Raw genomic sequence first — 23,299 nt, 5'->3', positions numbered from 1 at the left:
TGGAAAGAATAAAATACTTAGGAATATATCTACCTAAAGAAACTAAAGACCTATATACAGAAAAACTATAAAACACTGGTGAAAGAAATCAAAGAGGACACTAATAGATGGAGAAATATACCATGTTCATGGATTGGAAGAATCAATATAGTGAAAATGAGTATACTACACAAAGCAATTTATAGATTCAATGCAATCCCTATCAAGCTACCAACAGTATTCTTCACAGAGCTAGAACAAATAATTTCACAATTTGTATGGAAATACAAAAAACTCGAATAGCCAAAGTGATCCTGAGAAAGAAGAATGGAACTGGAGAAATCAACCTACCAGACTTCAGGCTCTACTACAAAGCCACAATTATCAAGACAGTATGGTACTGGCACAAAGACAGAAATATAGATCAATGGAACAAAATAGAAAGCCCAGAGATAAATACACGCACATATGGACACCTTATCTTTGACAAAGGAGACAAGAATATACAATGGATTAAAGACAATCTCTTTAACAAGTGGTGCTGGGAAATCTGGTCAAGCACTTGTAAAAGAATGAAACTAGAACACTTTCTAACACCATACACAAAAATAAACTCAAAATGGATTAAAGATCTAAACGTAAGACCAGAAACTATAAAACTCCTACAGGAGAACATAGGCAAAACACTCTCTGACATACATCACAGCAGGATCCTCTATGACCCACCTCCCAGAATATTGGAAATAAAAGCAAAATAAAACAAATGGGACCTAATTAACCTTAAAAGCTTCTGCACATCAAAGGAAACTATTAGCAAGGTGAAAAGGCAGCCTTCAGAATGGGAAAAAATAATAGCAAATGAAGCAAATGACAAACAACTAATCTCAAAATATACAAGCAACTCCTACAGCTCAACTCCAGAAAAATAAATGACCCAATCAAAAATGGGCCAAAGAACTAAATAGACATTTCTCCAAAGAAGACATACAGATGGCTAACAAACACATGAAAAGATGCTCAACATCACTCATTATCAGAGAAATGCAAATCAAAACCACTATGAGGTACCATTTCACACCAGTCAGAATGGCTGCGATCCAAAAGTCTACAAATAATAAATGCTGGAGAGGTGTGGAGAAAAGGGAACCCTCTTACACTGTTGGTGGAATGCAAACTAGTACAGCCACTATGGAGAACAGTGTGGAGATTCCTTAAAAACTGGAAATAGAACTGCCTTATGATCCAGCAATCCCACTGCTAGGCATACACACTGAGGAAACCAGAAGGGAAAGAGACACGTGTACCCCAATGTTCATCGCAGCACTGTTTATAATAGCCAGGACATGGAAGCAACCTAGATGTCCATCAGCAGATGAATGGATAAGAAAGCGGTGGTACATATACACAATGGAGTATTACTCAGCCATTAAAAAGAATACATTTGAATCAGTCCTAATGAGGTGGATGAAACTGGAACTGGAGTGAAGTAAGCCAGAAGGAAAAACACCAATACAGTATACTAATGCATATATATGGAATTTAGAAAGATGATAACAATAACCCTGTGTATGAGACAGCAAAAGAGACACTGATGTATAGAACAGTCTTATGGACTCTGTGGGAGAGGGAGAGGTGGGAAGATTTGGGAGAATGGCATTGAAACATGTAAAATATCATGTATGAAACGAGATGCCAGTCCAGGTTCTATGCACGATACTGGATGCTTGGGGCTAGTGCACTGGGACGACCCAGAGGGATGGTATGGGGGAGGGAGGAGGAGGAGGGTTCAGGATGGGAAACACATGTATACCTGTGGTGGATTCATTTTGATATTTGGCAAAACTAGTACAATTATGTAAAGTTTAAAAATAAAATAAAATTAAATTAAAAAAAAAAAAAAATGGAATGGATCCTGGTCAGGAAATCCAAGCTGAAGCCTGAGGCTTCAGTCTTATGCTGTATACAGTCAGCAGGTATCTGCCATGTGCCAGGGCCTCAGTATGGGGACTACAACAATGAACAAAGGACACGATATCCCTACTCAGTGGATCTGTATTCCAGGGTTTATCTTGGAAACCTCTTATTTTCCTTGAAAGTGAATGCAGAATTTTCCCTTCCATTTTGTAACAGGACCATAATGCTAATAATACACCCATAACATGTCAGGCATATTTCAGTACAAAAGTTATGAATGAACTGGTTCCTGCACTGCCCTATTTGCTTGAAGATACAGAAAACGGTGTCTTCAAGTGCCTATATTTGAGCAAGTTATGGTTGATACTCCTCCTCTGGGTGATGGGGGAGAAACTGGGTCCTGTGGGAGAGGGGGCAGAGTGTAAGAGAGATGATGGAGGGACTGGCCCCCTGATAGCCTCTGCAGGCTCTAGGAACAGAATATTCTGGAAGTGCCTCCTTCTCCCTGAAACATCAGAAAGAACCACACTCCCTTTATTTTTAGAAATTTGAATAAGGAGTGGTCCCACACTAACAATAAGAGTATTACTGGGGGCAGTGGTCTGGGCTGATGGGCAGCTGGCCCCGGCTCAGCATGGACACGGACCACTGCAGTCACCAGGTGACCTGAGGGATGGCGTGCTGCGGGCAGCAGTGGGCAGCCAAGAGCCCAGAGGGCAGGGGGGCTGCAGCTGGGACCAGGGAAGTGACTTCCCTTGACAGTAGTGCTGAGAGGGTGTCATTGGCCCTAAGGCTTGTCAGGGTCAATGTAGGGAGGGGAGGAGGCCTGAGGGACCCCCCACCCCATGAGCAGCCTGGTGGCCCAGATGGGTGCTTTGGAGGAAATGTGTTACATGATAAAACTTACTCTCCTTCCAGGCAAAGCACTGGAGGGACTTATGGAAAGAGATGCTGGTTGGAGTGGGGGTGAGGGGCTAGGCTTGAACTGAGCTCCTCCTCCTCACATCTTCACCCCTGGTCAGAAGCAGACCCAGAAAAGACCAACTGGAGCAAACCCTCACGCTCCCAGCCTGGCTTCAGAAGAGACCTCAGGTGACAGCTCACAGGTTCTGTCGGCTGAGAAAGGGGCCCTGAGGACTTGGGCCACAGCAGGGGTGCTGTGGACACAACAGTTACAAGAGGTCGTATGTGTCATGCTCACTGCAGGTTGAGTTCTGCTCCGATTCATTTGCTCCTCCCAGCAGCCCCTGAACTGTGCACTCAGTGTCTCCATTTTCCAGGCACAGAGAGGTCAACTGGCCAAGATCACAGGGGTTTAGGTGGCAGAGCTGGATTTGAATCCAGTCATGTGGGTTTAGGAATTTAAGATCCTAAATTTAAGATCCTTGGCATTCACCTTGCAACTTATACCCAGAGGAAGAGAGTAGCCAATATTTTTTTTTGTAACAACTGTCTTATTTGGTAAGACTTATTACCTCTAAGTCTTTTGGTAAGACTTGTCTACCTCAACTGACTTATTACCTCTGTTTCATTTTATCTTCAGGGAGATTATTCTTGTCATCCCCATTTTATAGATGATGAGACTGTAATTTAAGCAAAGTCACACAGTTACTCCCTGACAGAGCCTGGATTTGAATACAGGTCTATCTCTCTGCAAAACTCAGCAGGTAATAGAATCTCAGGAAATGCAGAGCCCCTTCCCTGTTCTCTTGAATCTAGGAAATCATCTCCTGGCTCCTGGTGTCTTGCTCTGACCCCAGTGCTCCACCTAGAGGTCCTGCAACAGCCAGACCACTTCCTGTTGGAAAGCCAGTCAGAAAACGCCAGAGAATGTTGAGATTCTAGGCAGGGGCTGTGTGTGTGTGTGTGTGTGCACGCTCAGTCGTGTCCGATTATTTGCAACCCCATGGACTGTAGCCTACCAGGCTCCTCTGTCCATGGGATTCTCCAGGCAAGAATATTGGAGTGGGTTGCCATTTCCTTCTCCAAGGCAGGGGCTAATGGAGCATAACTATTCTCTTTCCACCCACCAGCCTCTCCACAGGGACCTTTGAGAGGAGCCAGCCTCACAGACAAGGACTGCATGGATTGGCAGCCATCACTGCTGCCCCAACAGGGTGGACAGGCAGGTGCCTGAGGCCGCAGGAGAGAAGGGTTCCTCTTCTCTCCACTCAAAGTTGGATTGAGGAAGTCATTGCCACGATTTTCCAAGAAAAGCCAGAGAATGGGAACATCTGTGCCCCGAGCTCTGTTCTGGATGTATCTCAGAACACAGTCTGGGGGAGCATCATCTGGAAACACCCTGCATGGAGGAGGCCAGAGGAGCCAGCGTAGGGCCGCTGTCCTGGGAGACAGGGAGCCCAGGCCAGGCAGCAGAGAGCAAGAGAAGGGCCTGAGGCTTGGGCACCAGAGGGCTTCTCCATCAACTGTTTCTGCTAAAGGGCTGGGGGAGGCCCTGGGGATCCAACAGGTGGGCTTCAGGGCCACAGCTCCCCCTCTACAGACCCCTGAACCCAAGGCACCTCCCTCCCCTCTGCCTTTGGAGACAGGCCCATGCAGGCATCTCTCAGCTCCTCCCCCAGCCTGTCCATCAGGCTGCAGGGAACATGCAGACCGTTTGCCAACCATCCCTCTTCTGACCTTCCTTCTCCACTTGGTCTATTTTTCAAACTGAAATATTGTTTTCTTAAAGGTAATTTACTTACATGTTTCAAAATCAAATTGCCCCAAAAAGCCACATATTGAGAAACCTCCCGTCCACATGTGGCTCCATGCCCTCTCCCCTCAGCTGCCCTCTCTCATCAGTGCCAGGTAGTGGCTGCTCCATTGCGCTCATGGGAGCCCTTCCTGTGCTCCATGATACAGAGCAAGTACATGCAGATTTATTTTCTATTTCTCCCACTCTCTTTACATTAAAAAAGGATATAATATGTTGTTCTGTATCTTACTATTTTTACTTAGGGTATATTGAATATTTTTCTTTATCATTATTTTGAAAGCATCATCATTTTTCCCAGTTGTATAGTATTCCCTCTTCTGTCTACACCTTGGTTTATTAACCAGCATCCTAAACATGACCATATGAGTTGTTTCCAATCTTTCCAACCTTATTTTCAAGTGAGATCTTGAGTAGGATCTTGATTCTCACCAGGCTGCTCTAGTTAGAAAAAGTGGTGGGTGAGGCCAATACTCTATTTTCAACTCCCATGACCTCACCAGAAACCATGATTTTAGCCCAATCTGCTTATTTTATCAATGGGAAACTGAGACTCAGATCAGGGACAAGACTCATCTGTTATATGGTGGTGGAACTAGAACTAAAAACCAGATTTCTTGGATTCTGCTCTCCATACTCCTCATGGTTCATCCCTAAGGGAACCAGCCCACAGCGGTGGGGCCACTGGACTGGAGGCAGGACCAATGTGGCTGTGAACCCAGACGTGGACCCCAGATCTGCCTCTCTCTTACTCTGGGATTCCACTAAGCCATCAAGGAAGTCTGGGGAGGTTTATGCATGCTTCCTTTCCTTGATGAAAAATGAATCATTAATCTATCTAAGAAAGAAGTAGAATTTTTATTTGAGTTCAGCTGTAAAGAATCCACTTGCCCATGCAGAGGGCGCAGGTTTGATCCTGGGGTCGGGAAGATCCCCTAGAGAAGGAAATGGCAACCCACTCCAATATTATTGCCCGGAAAATCCCATGGACAGAGGAACTTGGCGGGCCACAGTTCATGGGGTTGAAAAAGTCGGACATGACTGAGCGAGTAAACAACAACAATGAGGAATATGACCCGGCGACAATCTTTCTAGAAGCTATGAAACTGTTCTGAAGAGGTAAGGGAGAGGCCAGCATGTATGTGACTTCAGGGAAGGGGCACATGCAACCAAGCACGTAGTTTTGGTGGAATGTTACTGCTCTTCATGAGGAATAGCTCCCCTACTTAACAGTTTTAGTGCTTTTCTAGGTATGGGAAGATGCAAGAAACTGGGATCATAAAAATTTCTCTTGAGAAACTCTTGCTATCTGAGGTCCAGTTTTATAGATCACAGTGTCTCATCCTGATGTTCGAGCTAAATTCCTTCCAGGGTAGATTGTAGGTCAGTGACTGTGGTGGCTAATTACTCGATTCTTGTAGAACGGGGTGGTGGGCCACATTTTTTATTTCACAGTCTTCTCCTTTTTGGTCTTAATTTTAACCAGAGTTTGGGAGGCATTTTGTGGCCATTTTGTCACAAGTCACTAGGAATGTCTATTCCTGGTCACTTAAGGTGCTATTACTCATCCAGTCTTGGTAACAGTAGCCTTAATCCTCTGGACCACCTGTCTTACTAGACTGTCAGCTCCAGGAAATGGTTCCTTCCTATTGCTTCTTCCCATATCTAGAGTCACACTATTACTATCATGGATCTCAGTGAGTATACAATCAGGTCAATCATTTCAGGTCAACATTATTTTTTACCAGAGACTCAATCACACATTTGTTAGTGCAAGAAGCAATAATCTTGTAAAATAGGCAGAATACAAATTATACATCTATGACATTAATAAGGTCATAAATTGTGTTAATCTTCTGAGGAGTTATATGCCTGGGGCCAAAAGAAGGAAAGTTCATCTTTATGGTTGAGCAAGTATTTCTGCCCCCAGAGAGGTTGGTTAACACATACTGCAGATGCATAATGCTCACTGGGAGGGAGGAGGCTCAAATGGGCAGAGGAAATTTTATGTTGAAGTTTTTCTTGCCTTGTTTTATAATATGAACTTTTTTAGTCCTTCTTAAGATTTCCCCACGATGGGGATCACCTACTGGGAGCCCTTCCCATTCACCCCACCTGCCACTGGGTGAAGATCAAATGGCTTCCTCGCGGTATAGGAGTGAGTGGCAGTGGCCAGGGTGGGGTGGGGGGCTTGGGAGGGGAGGGCAGTCCTTCCCCTGCCCCTCCCCCACAGCTCTGCTTGCCTGGCTCCTCTGGCCCTGGTGACATAAAGGATGCTGGGCTCTGAGGCTTTGTATCTTAGAGTAAGAGAGGAAGAAGGCTTGGGGTGACTTCACAGCCACCAGTTATTTAAAGGGCTGCTGGTCTTAATGCATGCCTGCCCATTGACATGGACAAGCACACACAGTCCGTATGCACGCACCTTTAGAGAGAGGCATCTAGGGGCTGGCAGGGCCCCTTTAAGACCTAGGCGGCTTCTGACTTCTAGTCAAATTTGGGCAGTTAGGACCTGTGGACTTTGATGGTTTTGTTTTCATTTTATTTTATCTTTATATTGAGGTTTTTAAAAAAGAACATTGTGGATGTGGAAGAAAGGACATGATTTCTCTCTATGGTTGACAGCAAGGACTGATGGGGATCAGAAACTCTAGGTAGTTAAAAGAAACCATACATATTTTTTTCTACATTTATACAGATCACTTTATGCCTGATTCTCAGAGAAGCAGAAAGCAGTGGCAAAAAGCCACTGACATGCAGAAACACATGTGTGTGTGCACCACACACTCAAGTACTGCAATTTGTTTGACTACAGCAGCTGAAATCGCCACTCAGTCAACCCACCTTCCCCAGAAAAATAGAAAAGAAACTTCATCTTTAAGAACAGGTCCATTCAGTCAATTTTGTCCTCATGACCAGGAAAAGAAAAAAAAAAATCCCAGGCAGGCTAACATCACCTTTAAGGCTGCAATGGCCATGATCTTCTCCCTGCAGAGACAGGACCTGCTATTTAGATCACTGAGGCAGGAGGGCCACACCACTGCCCCCCATCAACACTGCAGACAGGTGTCTTCAAGACTCTAGGATTCTTTACCAGCTCCTACTTTGATTCCCCAAGAGTAGCTGAGATGGGGAGGCATTCAACCTTTGCTTCCTTTAAGATGGCCTCTGCAGGCAATGGATTTTAAGTAAGCCTGGAAACTTTTTGGAGCCAACGTCAGGCAGGGTTTAACACCAGCTGGGGCCTAGGGATCAGGGTCTCTGCTTCAAGACTCCCACCCACTGGAAATTACTGATCTCCAGATTTTTTTTTTTAACTTAATGGGGAGGCACAGTGTATACTCCCTCCCCTGGGAAAAAGAGGGCCCAATGCTTAGCTACCCACCCACCCCCAAACTCATCACACATATATCAGGGGACAGGCATGTTTTGGCAATGAGGTCCCTCCAGAGGCCCAGGGTATGAACAGCTTCATAGAGGGCTATGTGCTGTGGAGTCATCACTTTAAGAGGTGGGAGGGGGTGGTGGGCAGAGAAGGAAGGAGACTCAGGTCCTGATGGATAGGAAGAAGGAAGATGGGGAGAGGTGACCAGGACACAGGAGATGAGAAATCCAACGATGATCAGAAAAAAAAGCAAAAAGCAGAAAATGTAGAAAAGATGAGAGCAGCAAGAGAAAGATGCAAAACAGGATACTGGCAACCACACAAACAGGAAGAAGACAGAGCAGAAAGAGGGAAGGAAACAGAAAAGAGAGTGAGATGAATGGGGAAGGATGTGAAGAGGGTGAGAGGGAGCCAGGAAGAGGACATCAGGAGACCACAGATCTCTGTAAAGACACTGGATGGGACCAAACAGAGTCTGGAGCACTGGAGACATCCTCAGACCCTACAGAAACCTGGTGGGCCCAGTACACCAGTTTGGCCACATAAACCAACAGGTTGATGAATGTCAGGATGGCCACAGCCAGTCCCCGGTCCAAGCTGCAAATGGTGTAGGTGAGGTCATTGCTGCAGTTCACAACCCTGGACTGCTGGGGCTAGCCCCCGAACTCCTCATCGAACTGGTAAAGCTGGCAGAGGCTCAGAACACTAAAGTAGAGGAGAATGTAAAACAGAGTGAGTACAACAAGCTGGAAAATGAGGTACAGGATGGGCAACTGGTATTCCCATTCAGCCAGCTTCAGCAGGAGGGCCATGGCTCCCAGGATGAAGCAGATGGAGTACATGGCCACACACCACTCCAGGGCCAGCTGGTGCAGGTACAGGGAGGTGTTGCTGATGAAGATGACACAGGCCACGAAGGTCTCCAGCACCTTCAGCAGGCCTGGCATGGTGTGCACACAGCAGGTGATATCATCCAGCTTGTAGCTGTTCTACATGAAGGCCACATCCATGACATAAAACACACACACGAAGCTGGAGAATGCAGTGGTGGTGATGGGCTGGTCCCAGTAAGGACCATAGGCAGGAACTGAATGAGTGAAATGGAGTAGATGATGGAGGCTGAGAGGCAGATTCGGGAGGCATAGCAGGCATAGGTGACAGGGAGGTTGCACCAGAAGAAAGGAAAGCTGGATGGGAGCCTACATAGCTCTACGATGGAGATGATGAGGGTCACAGTGAAGCAGAAGCACCAACTGAACATGGACAGTTACCTATGTCCCTGTTCTCAACGCCCGTGTTGACCACCAGTAAGAAGACCACACAGGTGGAGAGAGCTGTGGCAGGCTAGGGAGGCAGCACGCCTGGGCCCAGCCGTCCAGGTCTGGGGATGTCCACCTGGTGGACATGGCACTGTGATGGTCAGGCAGATCACAGTCACTGCTAAAGCAGTGGTCACTGAAAACCCACCAAAGAAAGATCCAGCTCTGGAGGGGGAATAAGTCACATGCCTGGAAAAGGCTCAGGGCCCTGTTATGGCTGAGGCTCAGGATCTGTGGAGTTAGAATCAGTGACTCAGACGGTCAAGTAACAACACAGCTGCTCCAGAATGGTTGTCTCCACCCACCACCCTTGGCCTTGTCAGGAGACTTGTCTTATCCCAAAACTCATAGCTGGGTTGAATCTGGCCTCAAACTATGAATATTTTGGATTGCTCTGACTGTGTGTCATTATCTACAGAGGCACAGGGTAGGATGGTTGTTATCTGCAATGCTTACCCTTCAAGTCCTTCAAAATTGAAAGCAAAATTTAAAAAAATTATTTGGTAACAAAATTTGACCTGAACAGACTTTTTACTTCGTGTGAATGTTCAAAAGTTCAGTTGAGGATATACTAATATGTTTGTTTACAAGGTGCTTTCAGACCCCAGGGGGGGTGTTGTTATGTCATGTGGAGTAGGTACACCATGTCACCAGTCTGAAGCTGAAAAATTATGAGTTCTGGCCCTTATCTGACCCCAAGAGTTTCAAAAAACAGACTGTGGATTGTACTGCTAACCCATTTTACATATGAGACAACTAAGGCTGGGGGATGTTGAGTCCTGCCCCAAGGCCGCAGGTGCAAGACCAAGGCCATAGAAGCGTAGCCGACAACCCAGGTCACCTCAGAAGCTGACTGAGCCCCTTTGTCACCATCGCCAAAAGACCCCCAGATCATCACCAGCAGGCTTTCTGACCCCAAATGAGGCAAAAAAAAAAGCCCACCCTGGTAGTCACCCTATAGCGCCCTAACCAGTCGCCTAACACCAACTTTACAGCAGGAATTTTCTTTGTCTTGAGGCTATAAAAACTGGCTACTGTCGAAAACTGTCAACTCTCCCTGGCCTGTCAGGTCAGCCTGCTGTGCTTGCAGTGCCCAATTTGTTATCTCTGCTCTTTCTTTTTAATAAACTCACTTCCTTCTGAAATACTCTGTGTCCAGAAATTCTTTTCCAATCTGCATTTAGACTGCCTCAACAGGGAGCTTAAGTGCCATCCTTAAGGTTGAAAGGCTAGGAAGTGGGAACCCAGATAAAAATGCCAAGCTGTGTGTGTGAACACTTCACTCTACAGCCCACATGTCAGCAAGGCCCGTGGGTGGGAGCCCAGGACCAAGCCTCAGGGCTCTGCGACCCAGGACATGCCTTCAGGGCCACGGCCTCCTTCCACAGCAAACTAAGACACAGTGTCCCGGCCTGTCCTCCCTGCAGCATCACTAGAAGGAGCTGCCATCTGAGGGGACGCAGCCCCACCTGGAGGAGGGCAGCCTCAGGGGTGAACAGGGAGGAGCCCTGGGGTGAGAGCAAGGCCATGGAGATAAGATAACGTGGGAAGTAGGGACTGCTGTGAATCCCCTCCACCCAGTTTTGCCTTCACATGTGACTCTTCTGCATTAGGGAAGGGAGACCTCCACCCAGCATAACTCCAAGGAGGAGTGTCCTGGAGGAACCACAGAACACATTTAGAGCACGAAATTTTTGCACTTGTTTTATATCCCTGGACGTGTTCCAGTGTCTCCTGGTTTATTGTCTATGGGAACTTGAATAGAATTTGTATCCTGCTGTACTTTGCCAACAAAGGTCTGTCTAGTCAAGGCTATGGTTTTTCCAGTGGTCATGCATGGATGTTAGAGTTGGACTGTGAAGAAGGCTGAGCGCTGAAGAATTGATGCTTTTGAACTGTGGTGCTGCAGAAGACTCCTGAGAGTCCCTTGGACTGCAAGGAGATCCAACCAGTCCATTCTGAAGGAGATCAGCCCTGGGATTTCTTTGGAGGGAATGATGCTAAAGCTGAAACTCCAGTACTTTGGCCACCTCATGCGAAGAGTTGACTCATTGGAAAAGACTCTGATGCTGGGAGGGATTGGGGGCAGGAGGAGAAGGGGACAACAGAGGATGAGATGGCTGGATGGCATCACTGACTCAATGGATGTGAGTCTGAGTGAACTCTGGGAGTTGGTGATGGACAGGGAGGCCTGGCGTGCTGCAATTCATGAGGCTGCAAAGAGCCGGACATGACTGAGTGACTGAACTCAACTGAACTGAACTGTTGTGTGAAAATTGAATAAATCTTAATTATGTTGAATGGTTCATAGCGCTTTTCAGGTCTACTATACTTTTCTGCATTTTCATTCTATTAATTTTTGGGAGTTTGCTATTAAAACTCTAACTAAAAATTGTACTTCATCTACTTAAAAAGTAATTGAAATATACAGTGGATATTACATACATACCTGTATTACATATACATATGTAACTTTGTTCTGTATTTTGCAAGTCTACTGTAAATGTGTTATCATATTTTCACAATTTAAAAAATTTTAAAAAATAAATTAGCATAATGTTTGGCTTCTAATCTCCATAACTGCCATCCAGGTGCAGTCTGGAAAGATCTAGGAGTACTCCTACCTGAGTGAGGATTTTCCTGGCCTGGGAGACTGGTTAGCAGCTTCAAAGCTGGGAAGAAGGGATTGGAAATGAACAAGGATGCTCCATCTGATGCTGATGGGGAGCATTTAGATTCATTTAATCGCACAGAGGAACCAGAGATCGAAATGCCAACATCCGCTGGATCATCGAAAAAGCATGAGAGTTCCAGAAAAACATCTATTTCTGCTTTATTGACTATGCCAAAGCCTTTGACTGTGTGGATCACAATAAACTGTGGAAAATTCTTCAAAAGATGGGAATATCAGATCACCTGACCTGCCTCTTGAGAAACCTATATGCAGGTCAGGAAGCAACAGTTAGAACTGGCCATGGAACAACAGACTGGTTCCAAATAGGACAAGGAGTACGTCTGTATACTGGCTGTATACTATCACCCTGCTTATTTAACTTATATGCAGAGTACATCATGAGAAACGTTGGGCTGGAGGAAGCACAAGCTGGAATCAAGATTGCTGGGAGAAATATCAATAACTTCAGATATGCAGATGACACCACCCTTATGGCAGAAAGTGAAGAGGAACTAAAAAGCCTCTTGATGAAAGTGAAAGAGGAGAGTGAAAAAGTTGGCTTAAAGCTCAACATTCAGAAAACGAAGATCATGACATGTGGTCCCATCACTTCATGGGAAATAGATGGGGAAACAGTGGAAACAGTGGCAGACTTAATTTTTTGGGGCTCCAAAATCACTGTAGATGGTGATTGCAGCCATGAAATTAAAAGACGCTTACTCCTTGGAAGGAAAGTTATGACCAACCTAGACAGCATATTCAAAAGCAGAGACATTACTTTGGAAACAAAGGTCCGTCTAGTCAAGGCTATGGTTTTTTCCCGTGGTCATGTATGGATGTGAGAGTTGGACTGTGAAGAAAGCTGAGCACTGAAGCATTGATGCTTTTGAACTGTGGTGTTGGAGAAGACTCTTAAGAGTCCCCTGGACTGCAAGGAGATCCAACCAGTCCATTCTAAAAGAGATCAGTCCTGGGTGTTCTTCGGAAGGACTGATGCTAAAGCTGAAACTCCAACACTGTGGTCACCTCATGTGAAGAGCTGACTCATTGGAAAAGACTCTGATGCTGGGAGGGATTGGGGGCAGGAGGAAAAGGGGATGACAGAGGATGAGATGGCTGGATGGCATCACCGACTCGATGGACATGAGTTTGAGTGAACTCCGGGAGTTGGTGATGGACATGGAGGCCTGGCGTGCTGCAATTCTTGGGGTTGCAAAGAGTTGGACATGACTGAGCGACTGAACTGAACTGAACTGAATCACACAGAGGGAGAGCTTGGAGGAGAGGCATGGGGGTTCCTGCTGGGTGGAATGAGGCATGTGCCCTCTCTGGCTTCAGTTCCCCCACCTGGAAATCAGCAGCTTTACCTGGGTCTTCCAGCAGCCCCTCTGCCACTCTAATCTTTGAGGGTGGCATGGTGCCCCCTTCAGAGCCCAGCCTGGATGTGGCTGAACCCTGCCTGCCCAGCAGCCAAGCATGTGGACTGGAAGACAGTGAGCCAGGAAGGTCATGGCCTGGACAGAGGAAGGAAGGAGGAGGTGCCGGAAGGACAGAGAAGGAGGGGAGATGGACACTCAGAGTGACAAGGAGTCTGTGGGGTGTGGAGGAAACTGGCAAGTTACTTTACAGAGCCTCCGTTTTCACATGTGTGCAATGGGCTGAATACCTACTATACAAACAAACTATACAAAGTTGTGTCCGACTCTTTGTGATCCCATGGACTGTAGCCTACCAGGCTCCTCCGTCCATGGGATTTTCCAGGCAACAGTAATGAAGTGGGTTGCCATTTCCTTCTCCAGGGGATCTTCCCAACCCAGGGATGGAACCTGGGTCTCCCCCATTGCAGGCAGACACTTTACCCTCTAAGCCACCAGGGAAGCCCCTGTATATCAATTAAATGAATGAAACTATGTGAAGGGCTCCTCAGAGGGCATGGTACCTGGCACCCTGGACCCATACAACCTACCTGTTCCCCTCCCCCTGAAAGAAAACCCAGAAGTCCCTGGCTCCACTTTGGACATAAGCACACGCAAGCTTGATTTGCTCCAGACCAGGGGCTGCACACTTGAACGTCCTGGATGTGATCTGCCTGTGTGTTTGGTTTTTCCTTCGCAGTGCTTTCAGGAAGAGATGTGTCGAATCAGCTGTATTTCTTCCTCAAGTGTTTGGTAGATGCACAGTGTTTTCATCTCACATGAAAATCCAGATTTCTAGCTCTTTTAGCTCTTCTAGCTCATAAGATCAGCTGCTATGCCCTTTACTCTATGTTCTTCTTGATCCTCATCTTTGTTTGGTTTTCTATATTTTTCTTCTCCTCATGTATAATTGACAAAGTAGGATTATGATCATCTCACATGTGCCCAGTTTCTCCTTTTTGGTGTGGCCAGGCTTCCTGCCTGCTCATAGAAGCATCCACCCCTCCATCCAGGGAGCATCCATGTTCTCAACCTCATGTACAGCCTTCAACACATTCCACATATGTACATGTGTGTAGGGCACACGTATAGATATTTTCGATTTTATAAACTTGAGACCGTATCATCACACAGCATCTTGCTTTTCCACCACCCCTGACAGGCGCAGCTGGTCCTCTCCAGGGACCCTAGTCCTCTCCATCTCCTTTACTCATTTCCTTCCCTCCTGGCTCCTGTGGGCATTTGGACTGAACACCCTTCTCTGTGATGATCTCTGTGGTGATCAGTGAGCCTCCTGTGAGCCTCAGACACTGAGATCACAGGACATGACAAGGGGTCCTGGGATCCATGTGATCTCCCTTCTCTAGGGCAGAAGGTCAGCAAGTTTTTCCGGAAATGTGTTAAAACTATGACAAAGATTATATTTTTTATCTCTAGTAACTGGAATGTAGAAATAAGTTATACAACTTAATAATAGACAACCCAGTTGAATATCGACTAAACTTCCTAAGATGTTTTAGTTATCTTACTGATTTAAACGTGATAATTTTTAATAATTTCTTTAGATACCATGGAACTCTAAAATTTTTAATTTGGTATTTTACCCTCTAAGCCTTGCTTCAAGGCATTATAAGTCTATGAGAATGGCTACTATTTTACAAAAATGAAATTCATATAAGAGATAAATGATTTAGATGCAGTGAATCCACCTAATCAGTACTTGTGCTCTTTTGGAAAAGTGTATAAATTGTGTAAATCAATAGTTGGAAAAGTGAAAGTTAATATAAGAAATAGATCATTTAATTCAAATGGCACAGTTTGATTGCAAAAAATAGGCCAAAATATTTTGCAAAGACAGATACGGGAATAGTGTTAGTTGCTCAACCATGTCCGACTCTAAGCAATTCCATGGACTGTAGCCCACCAGGCTCCATGAGATTGGTTCATGGGATTCTTTACACACAAATCCTGAAGGACGAGCCCCAGACTGAGTGACAAGTTCTGTGGCTTCTCTTTCTTATGTTAGATGTCAGGGTCTGGTCTGAGAAATTCATCTCTCTGGGCAGAGTGCATGGAACAACCAGGAAGCCATGAACTTTATAATCAAATAGTCATGAGTTCAAGTTCTGACCCTACCACTTAACACTGTGCTTAAGTTTGACTATCTGCTGTCCATGGGATTCTCCAGGCAAGAATACTGCAGTCTGTAGCCATTCCCTCCTCCAGGGGATCTTTCCAACTGTTCTTTCAAAAAATGTCTGAGATTTTTGAGAAGGGTAATTATTTAATTTTTAAAATAAAGTTTCACAGGACTCCCTGATGGTCGGTTCAATGGTTAAGACTCTGCACTTCCAATGCAGGGGGCACAAGTTCCACCCCTGGTTGGGGAATTAAGATCCCACATACTTGTTGCTCAGCTGGTAAAGAATCCACCTGCAATGCCAGAGACCTGGGTTCGATCCCTGGGTTGGGAAGATCCCCTGGAGAAGGGAAAGGCTTCCTACTGGAGAAGGGAAAGGCTTCCCACTCCAGTATTCTGACCTAGAGAATGCCAGGGACTGTGTAGTCCATGGGGTCACAAAGAGTCTGACACGACTAAGCGACTTTTACTTTCACTTCACATACTGTGTGGAGGGGCCAAATAAAAACATAATAAATAAACAAACCAACATCTTGTAACTGTTTAAAATAAATAAATAAGTTTCAGTTCATTTCAGTTCACTTCAGTCACTCAGTCGTGTCCGACTCTTCGCGACCCCATGAATCGCAGCACACCAGGCCTCCCTGTCCATCACCAACTCCCAGAGTTCACCCAGACTCACGTCCATCGAGTCAGTGATGCCATCCAGCCATCTCATCCTCTGTCATCCCCTTCTCCTCCTACCCCCAATCCCTCCCAACATCAGAGTCTTTTCCAATGAGTCAACCCTTCGCATGAGGTGGCCAAAGTACTGGAGTTTCAGCTTTAGCATCATTCCTTCCAAAGAAATCCCAGGGCTGATCTCCTTCAGAATGGATTGGTTGAGAAAGATTAATCTGACATATGTTCATAGAATGGTGAATTTAATAAAAATGATACAACATTAAAAAAAAAACTAATAAAAAGCATAGTATCTTTTTTTAATAGAATGCAAATTATAAATCATTAAAGTCCTGAAGTTATAGGATAGATAAGCTAATCTAATTGTCAGTTGGCATGTTTAAAAAGTTGGAATCAAATTATCTTGCAGAAACTGCAGGCATTTCTTCCATAGTTTGACTACTTTTATAGGAGCATCCCCTCAATTACATTTTTACTTTGTATAAAACAATGGAAATGTGAAAGTGAAAGTTGCTCTGTTGTGTCTGACTCTTTGTAACCCCCATGGACTATACAGTCCATGGAATTCTCTAGGCCAGAACACTGGAGTGGGTAGCCTTTCCTTCTCCAGGGGATCTTCCCAACCTGGGGATCAAACCCAGGTCTCTTGCATTGCGGGTGAATTCTTTACCAACTGAGCTATCAGGGAAGCCCTGTATGAAACAATAGTTGTTGACAATTAGCTCCCATATTATCACAAAATAAAAGACAATAATTTAACATATTAGTTTTTGTGTAATTCACAATTTTTACATCTTCACTAAGCCCACTATTTAGTTTTACTAACTTTATTTTTGTTTTTGGCAAAACATTCCTGATTAAGGAAGCAGAGCATTGATTCTCTGGCCCAGCCTCCTTCATCTGGGTCATGCCTGTCCTGCCACTGCTACAGTAAACTTACCCTCCAATTTGCTGACTCTGATAATACTCTTGGATCTTTGTACAATGTCAAGTTGCTCTGCTGCTGCTGCTGCTGCTGCTAAGTCGCTTCAGTCATGTCCAACTTTGTGCCACCCCATAGACGGCAGCCCACCAGGCTCCCCCGTCCCTGGGATTCTAAAAGTTTCTAAATACTCCCTCTCACTTTCTGTACTTCATCTCATTGTGAACAAGGAACAATTTGCAATCAGCACTAATCCACAAAGCACACTCTGAGGAGCACTGTACAGAGCTCTCTCTGGGAAATGATGGATGAGCCCAGAGTTAGGGTACAAGGTAGAGAACTGAACTAAAGTTCTAAAATGGTCCCTCCACCCAGGGATGCTCTGATGTTGTAGTTTGGGAAGGAGATGATCTGGGGACATTAAATGTTCAGAAAAGCTACCAAATGTTTCTGAACATGCTTCTCCTGAGGCCAAGGGAGGTCAGTGCTCCAGACAGACAACCCAGAGAGATTCTCAAATCCATACTCCCTCACTTAAACTGTTTGATTCAGCAATTTTAGGAGATACTACTTCTTTGGAAGTTATGAGAGTCCCTTGGGAACTCTTACCTTTTCTGCACATAAATCCCCTTGAAAACATGACTATCCTAGAAAGACAAATGTACCTACACTGGACATCTTGCATTCATTTACAAGGCTTTGGTAGACCTCTTAGACCCCATTCCAGGACATCAGTGGACTCATGGGGCTTAGAGTAGGAAGCTGGCCTTGGAGGAGTAAGTCAGGTGATTTTTTTTTAATAATTTTATTTACTTATTTATTTATGGCTGTGCAGCATCTTTGTTGCTGTGAGGCTTTTCTCTAGTTGCCTTGCCTGGGCTTCTCCCTTGTGATGACTTCTGTTTCAGAGCACCAGCTGTAGGGAACTCAGACTTCAGTAGTTTTGATTCCTGGGCTCTAGAGCACAGGTTCAGTAGTTCTGGTGCACAGGCTTAGTTGCTTCAAGGCATGTGTGATCTTCCGGGATCAGGGATTGAACCACCGTGTCTTTTGCATTGGCAGGCAGATTCTTTACCACTGAACCATTAGGGAAGCCTGTAAAGTAATGGCTTCTTACACTTGGCTGCTGAACTGGACTCCAAAGAAGTGGTAAGTAAGAATGTGCAGGAACAAGGAAGTCTGGGACACCTCAAATTGTAGGGGTACCTGGAAGCAGTTTGGGTTTTTGACAAAAATCACTGGAGAGTTGGAACACTGGGAAGTGACTGAGGAAACTCATGTTACAAGAGAGAAACGTGTTCCCCACCAAGCAGAGGTCATGGGAAGGAAGGTCTGTGTAATCAGGGAGGATGTGACCAATAAACAGGACCCAGCAGCCAAGAGGAAACAAGCAGAGAGGGTGGACAGAGGGGAGAGAGGCGGCTTCCATCTCCACGTCTGAGTCTCCAGGACTGGCAAGTCCAGGGTCCCCGGAAAGAGGGGGGCTGGGAGGGACAGGGGTCTCTGGCATCCCTCCCACATCTAGCAGATGAGGAAACAGACTCAGCAGCAGTGAGTGCCCTCCTTGGGGGGACGGGGCAGGTTTGTGCAGAACAAAGGTGGACGGGGCAGAATCCCAGCCTGGAGGATGCTGCCACCACACTTGTCACAAGCACCGTGGGGCCGTGAACGGACAGCCGGCCTGGGGACAGGGCACCTGGTCCTGACTCTGACTCTGCCACACGCAGGGTGACTCTGGACACGTCCTGCCCCTCCCTGGGGTCCAGCTGCTCCTCCTGTATGGCGAGAGGGTGGGACTAAGCAGAGGACCTTTCTACCCTCTTTTGAGCTCCACAGTGAGGGGACTGGACCAACCTTGGAATTGTGACAAATGACCCTTCACCCTCCAATAGGAGGGATGCAGCAGCCGCCGCCATGAACCACAGGCTTGGACGGTGAGCCCCTTGTGTGAGCCCACCCTGTACAGGTCTTTCACTAAAGCACAGAGGCATCTCCAGCCTCCTGGGAAGTGAGGTCCCAAGGTTGTGTTCAATTTGATTCAGGAAAACGTAGGACTCTGAGATTCCCTGCACCGAACTTATGGAGATAAATGCATATTTGCTTATATCGATGGAAAAAATTGATCAATAGTCAAGAAAGAAATGGAAAATTTTATTCAAGCCAACATAAGAATTATAACCAGGAAGACAATTTCAGAAAGCTGTGAAAACTGTTCCAAAGCGGTTAGGCATTGAGGGCAGTGTGTATGTGACTTTGGTGAAGGGATACACGCAACCAAGCTCACATCTTGACAAAGTTACTGCTTTTCGAAAGGACCAGATACCATGGTTAATAGTTTCAGTGCTTTTCTAAGTATGGGAAGATGCAAGGTACCATGTTTATAAAAAATTCTCCTGAAAATACATAAGTATCTGAGGGCTGGTTCTGCCAATTTTCCCAGAGCACAAAGGGCCGCATCATGACATTCGCCCTGAATTCCTTTCAGGGTGGATTGTAGATCAGTGACTGGAGTGACTAATGACTTAATGCTTGTAGAACTGGGTGGTGGGCAACATTCTTTATTACACATTCCCTTCCAATTGCCTCTTAATTTCCAGCAAGGTTTGGAAAGCATTTTTGACCAATTGTTCCAGAAGTCTAGAAATGTTCATTCCCAAGTCAGGAAAGGATTTTGCTGACTGACCACTCGGTGTGCAATTACTCACCTAGTCCTGGTAACAGTAGCCTTAATCCTCTGGGCCACCTGTCTTACTAGTCTGTCAGCTCCAGGAAATGGTTCCCTCCTTTGCTTCTTCCCATAGCCAGAGTCACACTATTATAATCATATAGATCTTATAGACTATATATCAGGCCAGTCATTTCAAGTATTTGGTCATCATCATTACTATTTTTTTTTTAACCACAGTCTAAATCACACATTCATTAATGCAAGAAATAACAATCTTATAAAATAAGCAGAATAAATTAATAGTAAGTAGTGACATTAATCAAATCATGAGTAGGTAAGCAGTGTAATTTTCTAAGGAGTTGCATGGCTGGCACTAGAAGAAAAATTGATCTTTTTGGCCAAACCCTCTTTTGAGGAGGGCTGTTTAACACAATGCAGATGTACAATGGACACTAGAGGAGGAGGAGGGCCAAAGGGCAGAGAAAATTTTTTATGTTGAAATTTTTCTTGTCTTGCCTTCAAATTTGAGTTTCATTTCATCACTTTTTATGATTTTCTGATCATGCAAAGCACCTCCTGGGAGCCCTCCCACACCACCCCACCTTCCACTGCATGAAGAGTTCATGCTTCCTCCCAGTACAGGAGTGAGGGGCAGCCATGGGGGTTCCTCCCCTCCCCTCCCCTATCCCGCAGCTCTGCTTGCCTGGCTCCTCTGGCCCTGATGACGCCAGGATGCTGGGCTCTGAGACTCTGTCTGAAGACAGGAGACTTTAGCCACCAGTTACTATAAAGGGCTGCTGCTGTCAGTGCACCCGTGGCCTGGAACACACACAGAGCATGCACACAGGCGCACAGCTTTATGGAAAGGCATCCAGGTTCTGACAGGGGCCCTTTAAAAGCTAGGGGACAGGGTACTGGGCAATGGGGTAGGACCCGTAGGCTACTTTTCCATGGCTGGGCCAAGCTCCTAGGCTCTGGCCAATGTGGAAATTGGGAGACAGTGAGACAGGCTTGCAGAGAGGGTTGTTTGGGTGAGAATGGAAATCTACTTAGTTGCTTCTGAACTCTAGACAAATTTGAGTCAATTAGATTATGTTAATTTTGTGGGGGTTTTTCTATCTTTCTACTGAGGTTTTAAAAAGTACATTGCGGATGCAGGAGAAGTCTTCTCTCTATGATTCAGAGCAGGAACTGATGGGAACCAGAAGTTCCAGGGAATTTTTAAATTTTTTACACATTTAGGTGGCACAAGTGGTAAGGAACCCACCTGCCAATGCAGGAGACATAACAGATGTGGGTTTAATCCCTGGGTTGGGAAGTTCCCCTGGAGGAGGTCATGGCAACCTGCTCCAGTATTCTAGCCTGGAGAATCCCATGGACAGAGGAGCCTGGCAGGCTACAGTCCATGGGGTAGCCAAGACTCAGACACGACTGAAGTGACTGAGCAAGCACGCATATAGATCACATTATATGTGAGTCCTAGAGAAGCAGAAATAGCAGTAGAAAGCAACTGGCACACAGAAACTTGTGTGTGCAACACACAGTCAAGGAAAGCAATCATTAATACTTTAACTATTGAAGCAACGATACCCACTCAACCAACCCACCTGCTAATCCAAAAAGGGTTGAAAGGCACTTCCCCCTTAAGAATAAGGCCACACAGTAATTTTTACCTTTGTGATAAAAAAAAAGAACAGAAACTGTACCCAGTCTAACATCAACTTCAAGGCTGGCAGCGTCCGTGTTCTCCCTGCAGAGGCAGGACCTGCTGTTTTTAGCACTGAGGATGGTGGGTCACATCTCTGCACCTCTGAAATACTTTGGAGTGTTGTCTTCAAGAAACCGCAGCTCTTTGCCAGTTCAGTTTTTTGATTCCCCAGAGAATAGTTGGACTGGAAGTCATCTACCCTTCACTAGCTATAAAATGAGCTCTAGGCAGCAGGTATTTAATGAGTCCACAATATTCTGGAACCAATCTGAGGTAGGACAGAGCATCATGTAGGGCCTCTGGGTCCAAGGTCTCTGCTTTAAGCTTGCAACTCACTGGAAATTATTGACCCCCTGAGTTTCTTTTTTTACCTTAAAGGGAAGGGACACTGTATACCACCTTACACAGGGACAAAGGTGGCCCAATACCTAGCTACAACCCCCCTCCTCCCTACCAAACACACATACACACACCAACTAAGGCACCACCAAGGGGACAGACATGCTTTGGCAATGAGGACCTCCGGAGGCCCAGGGTGTGAACAGCTGCACAGAGGGCTGTATGCTGTGGAGTCAGCACCTTAGGAGGTGGGAGGGGCAGTGGGCAGAGAAGGAAGGAGTCTCAGGTCCTGATGGATCAGAAGAAGGAAGATGGGGAGAGGTGGTCAGGACACAGGAGATGAGAAAACTAAGAATGACCCAAAAAGGGACAAAGAGTAGAAAATGTAGGAAAAAATGAGAAAGAGGCAAAACAGGGTGTGGGCAACCACACAAAACAGGAAGGAGACAAAACAGAGCAGAAGGAGGGAAGGAAACAGAAAAGAGAGAGAGATGAGTGGGGCAGGGTGTGAGCAGTGAAAGAGGAGCCCGGAAGGAGACGTCAGAGAATGTCAGAGCTCGGTAAAGAAACCTCCAGTGAGAAGAGGGAATCAGGAGCCTCTGGGCAGAGCCTCAGATCCAGGAGGCCGAGATCACCAGGTCAACCACGTAAATCAGCAGGTTGATGGCTGTCAGGGTGGCCACAGCCAGTTGTTGGTCCCAGATGCACACGCTATACCCAGCATTGCAGCTTGCATCTCTAGACCGCTGGGGATTCCCGCCAAGCTGCTCGTTGAACTGATAGAGAGGCCAGAGGACAGCAGCAGTGGCATAGAGGAGGACGGCGAACACGTCTGCCCAAACACAAAACGGGAGGAGGGCAGACTCTCGTCACAGTCACACCGGTGCTGCAATAAGGATATGACCCCCAGGATGAAGCAGATGGAGTACACGGCCACACACCACACCAGGGCCAGATGGTGCATGTACAGGAAGGTGTTGCTGATGAAGGCGAGGATGCCACAGGCCACAGTGATCTCTAGCTTTTTGAGCAGGCTGATAAAGGAGCAGGACTCACTAGTGTTGACACAGGTCCAGACTGTTTCCATGGCGTAAGCCACCGAAGCAATACAGGAGAACGCAGTGGCGGCGATAGCATGGTTCCACTGGGTGCCATAACTCAACATCTGAAGATGGATGATGGGGTACATGATGGAGGCTGAGAGGCAGACGAGGGCAGAGAAGCAGGTGTAGGTGATGAGAAAGTTGTTCCAGGACCGAGAAAAGTTCTCCTGGAGTCGACATAACTCAACTATGAGACTGAGGAGGGTCACGACAAAGCAGAAGCACCACGTGAACATGGACCAGTTGCTTACATCCGCTATCCAAGTGTTCTCGCTGGCCACCAGGGATAAGGCCACACAGGTGGAGAGCAGCTGCAGCAAGCGGAAGAAGTAGCCCATG

General features: G+C 46.2%; 1 protein-coding gene across 1 annotated transcript; it reads right to left on the bottom strand.

The window, feature by feature from the left end:
- Nucleotides 1-22,468: 22,468 nt before the first annotated feature.
- LOC102277411 (myeloid-associated differentiation marker-like) lies at nucleotides 22,469-23,298 on the bottom strand. Its single transcript, XM_014479059.1, is given in 2 exon segments — nucleotides 22,469-22,711; nucleotides 22,714-23,298. Coding segments are annotated over 2 exon segments (828 nt in total).
- Between the last annotated feature and the right edge of the window lies 1 nt (nucleotide 23,299).

This window comes from Bos mutus, chromosome 21, assembly GCF_027580195.1.
Source record: "Bos mutus isolate GX-2022 chromosome 21, NWIPB_WYAK_1.1, whole genome shotgun sequence".
Lineage (NCBI taxonomy): Eukaryota > Metazoa > Chordata > Mammalia > Artiodactyla > Bovidae > Bos > Bos mutus.
The sequence above is the reverse complement of the archived record's forward strand: the minus strand, read 5'-3'. Positions and strand labels throughout refer to the sequence as shown.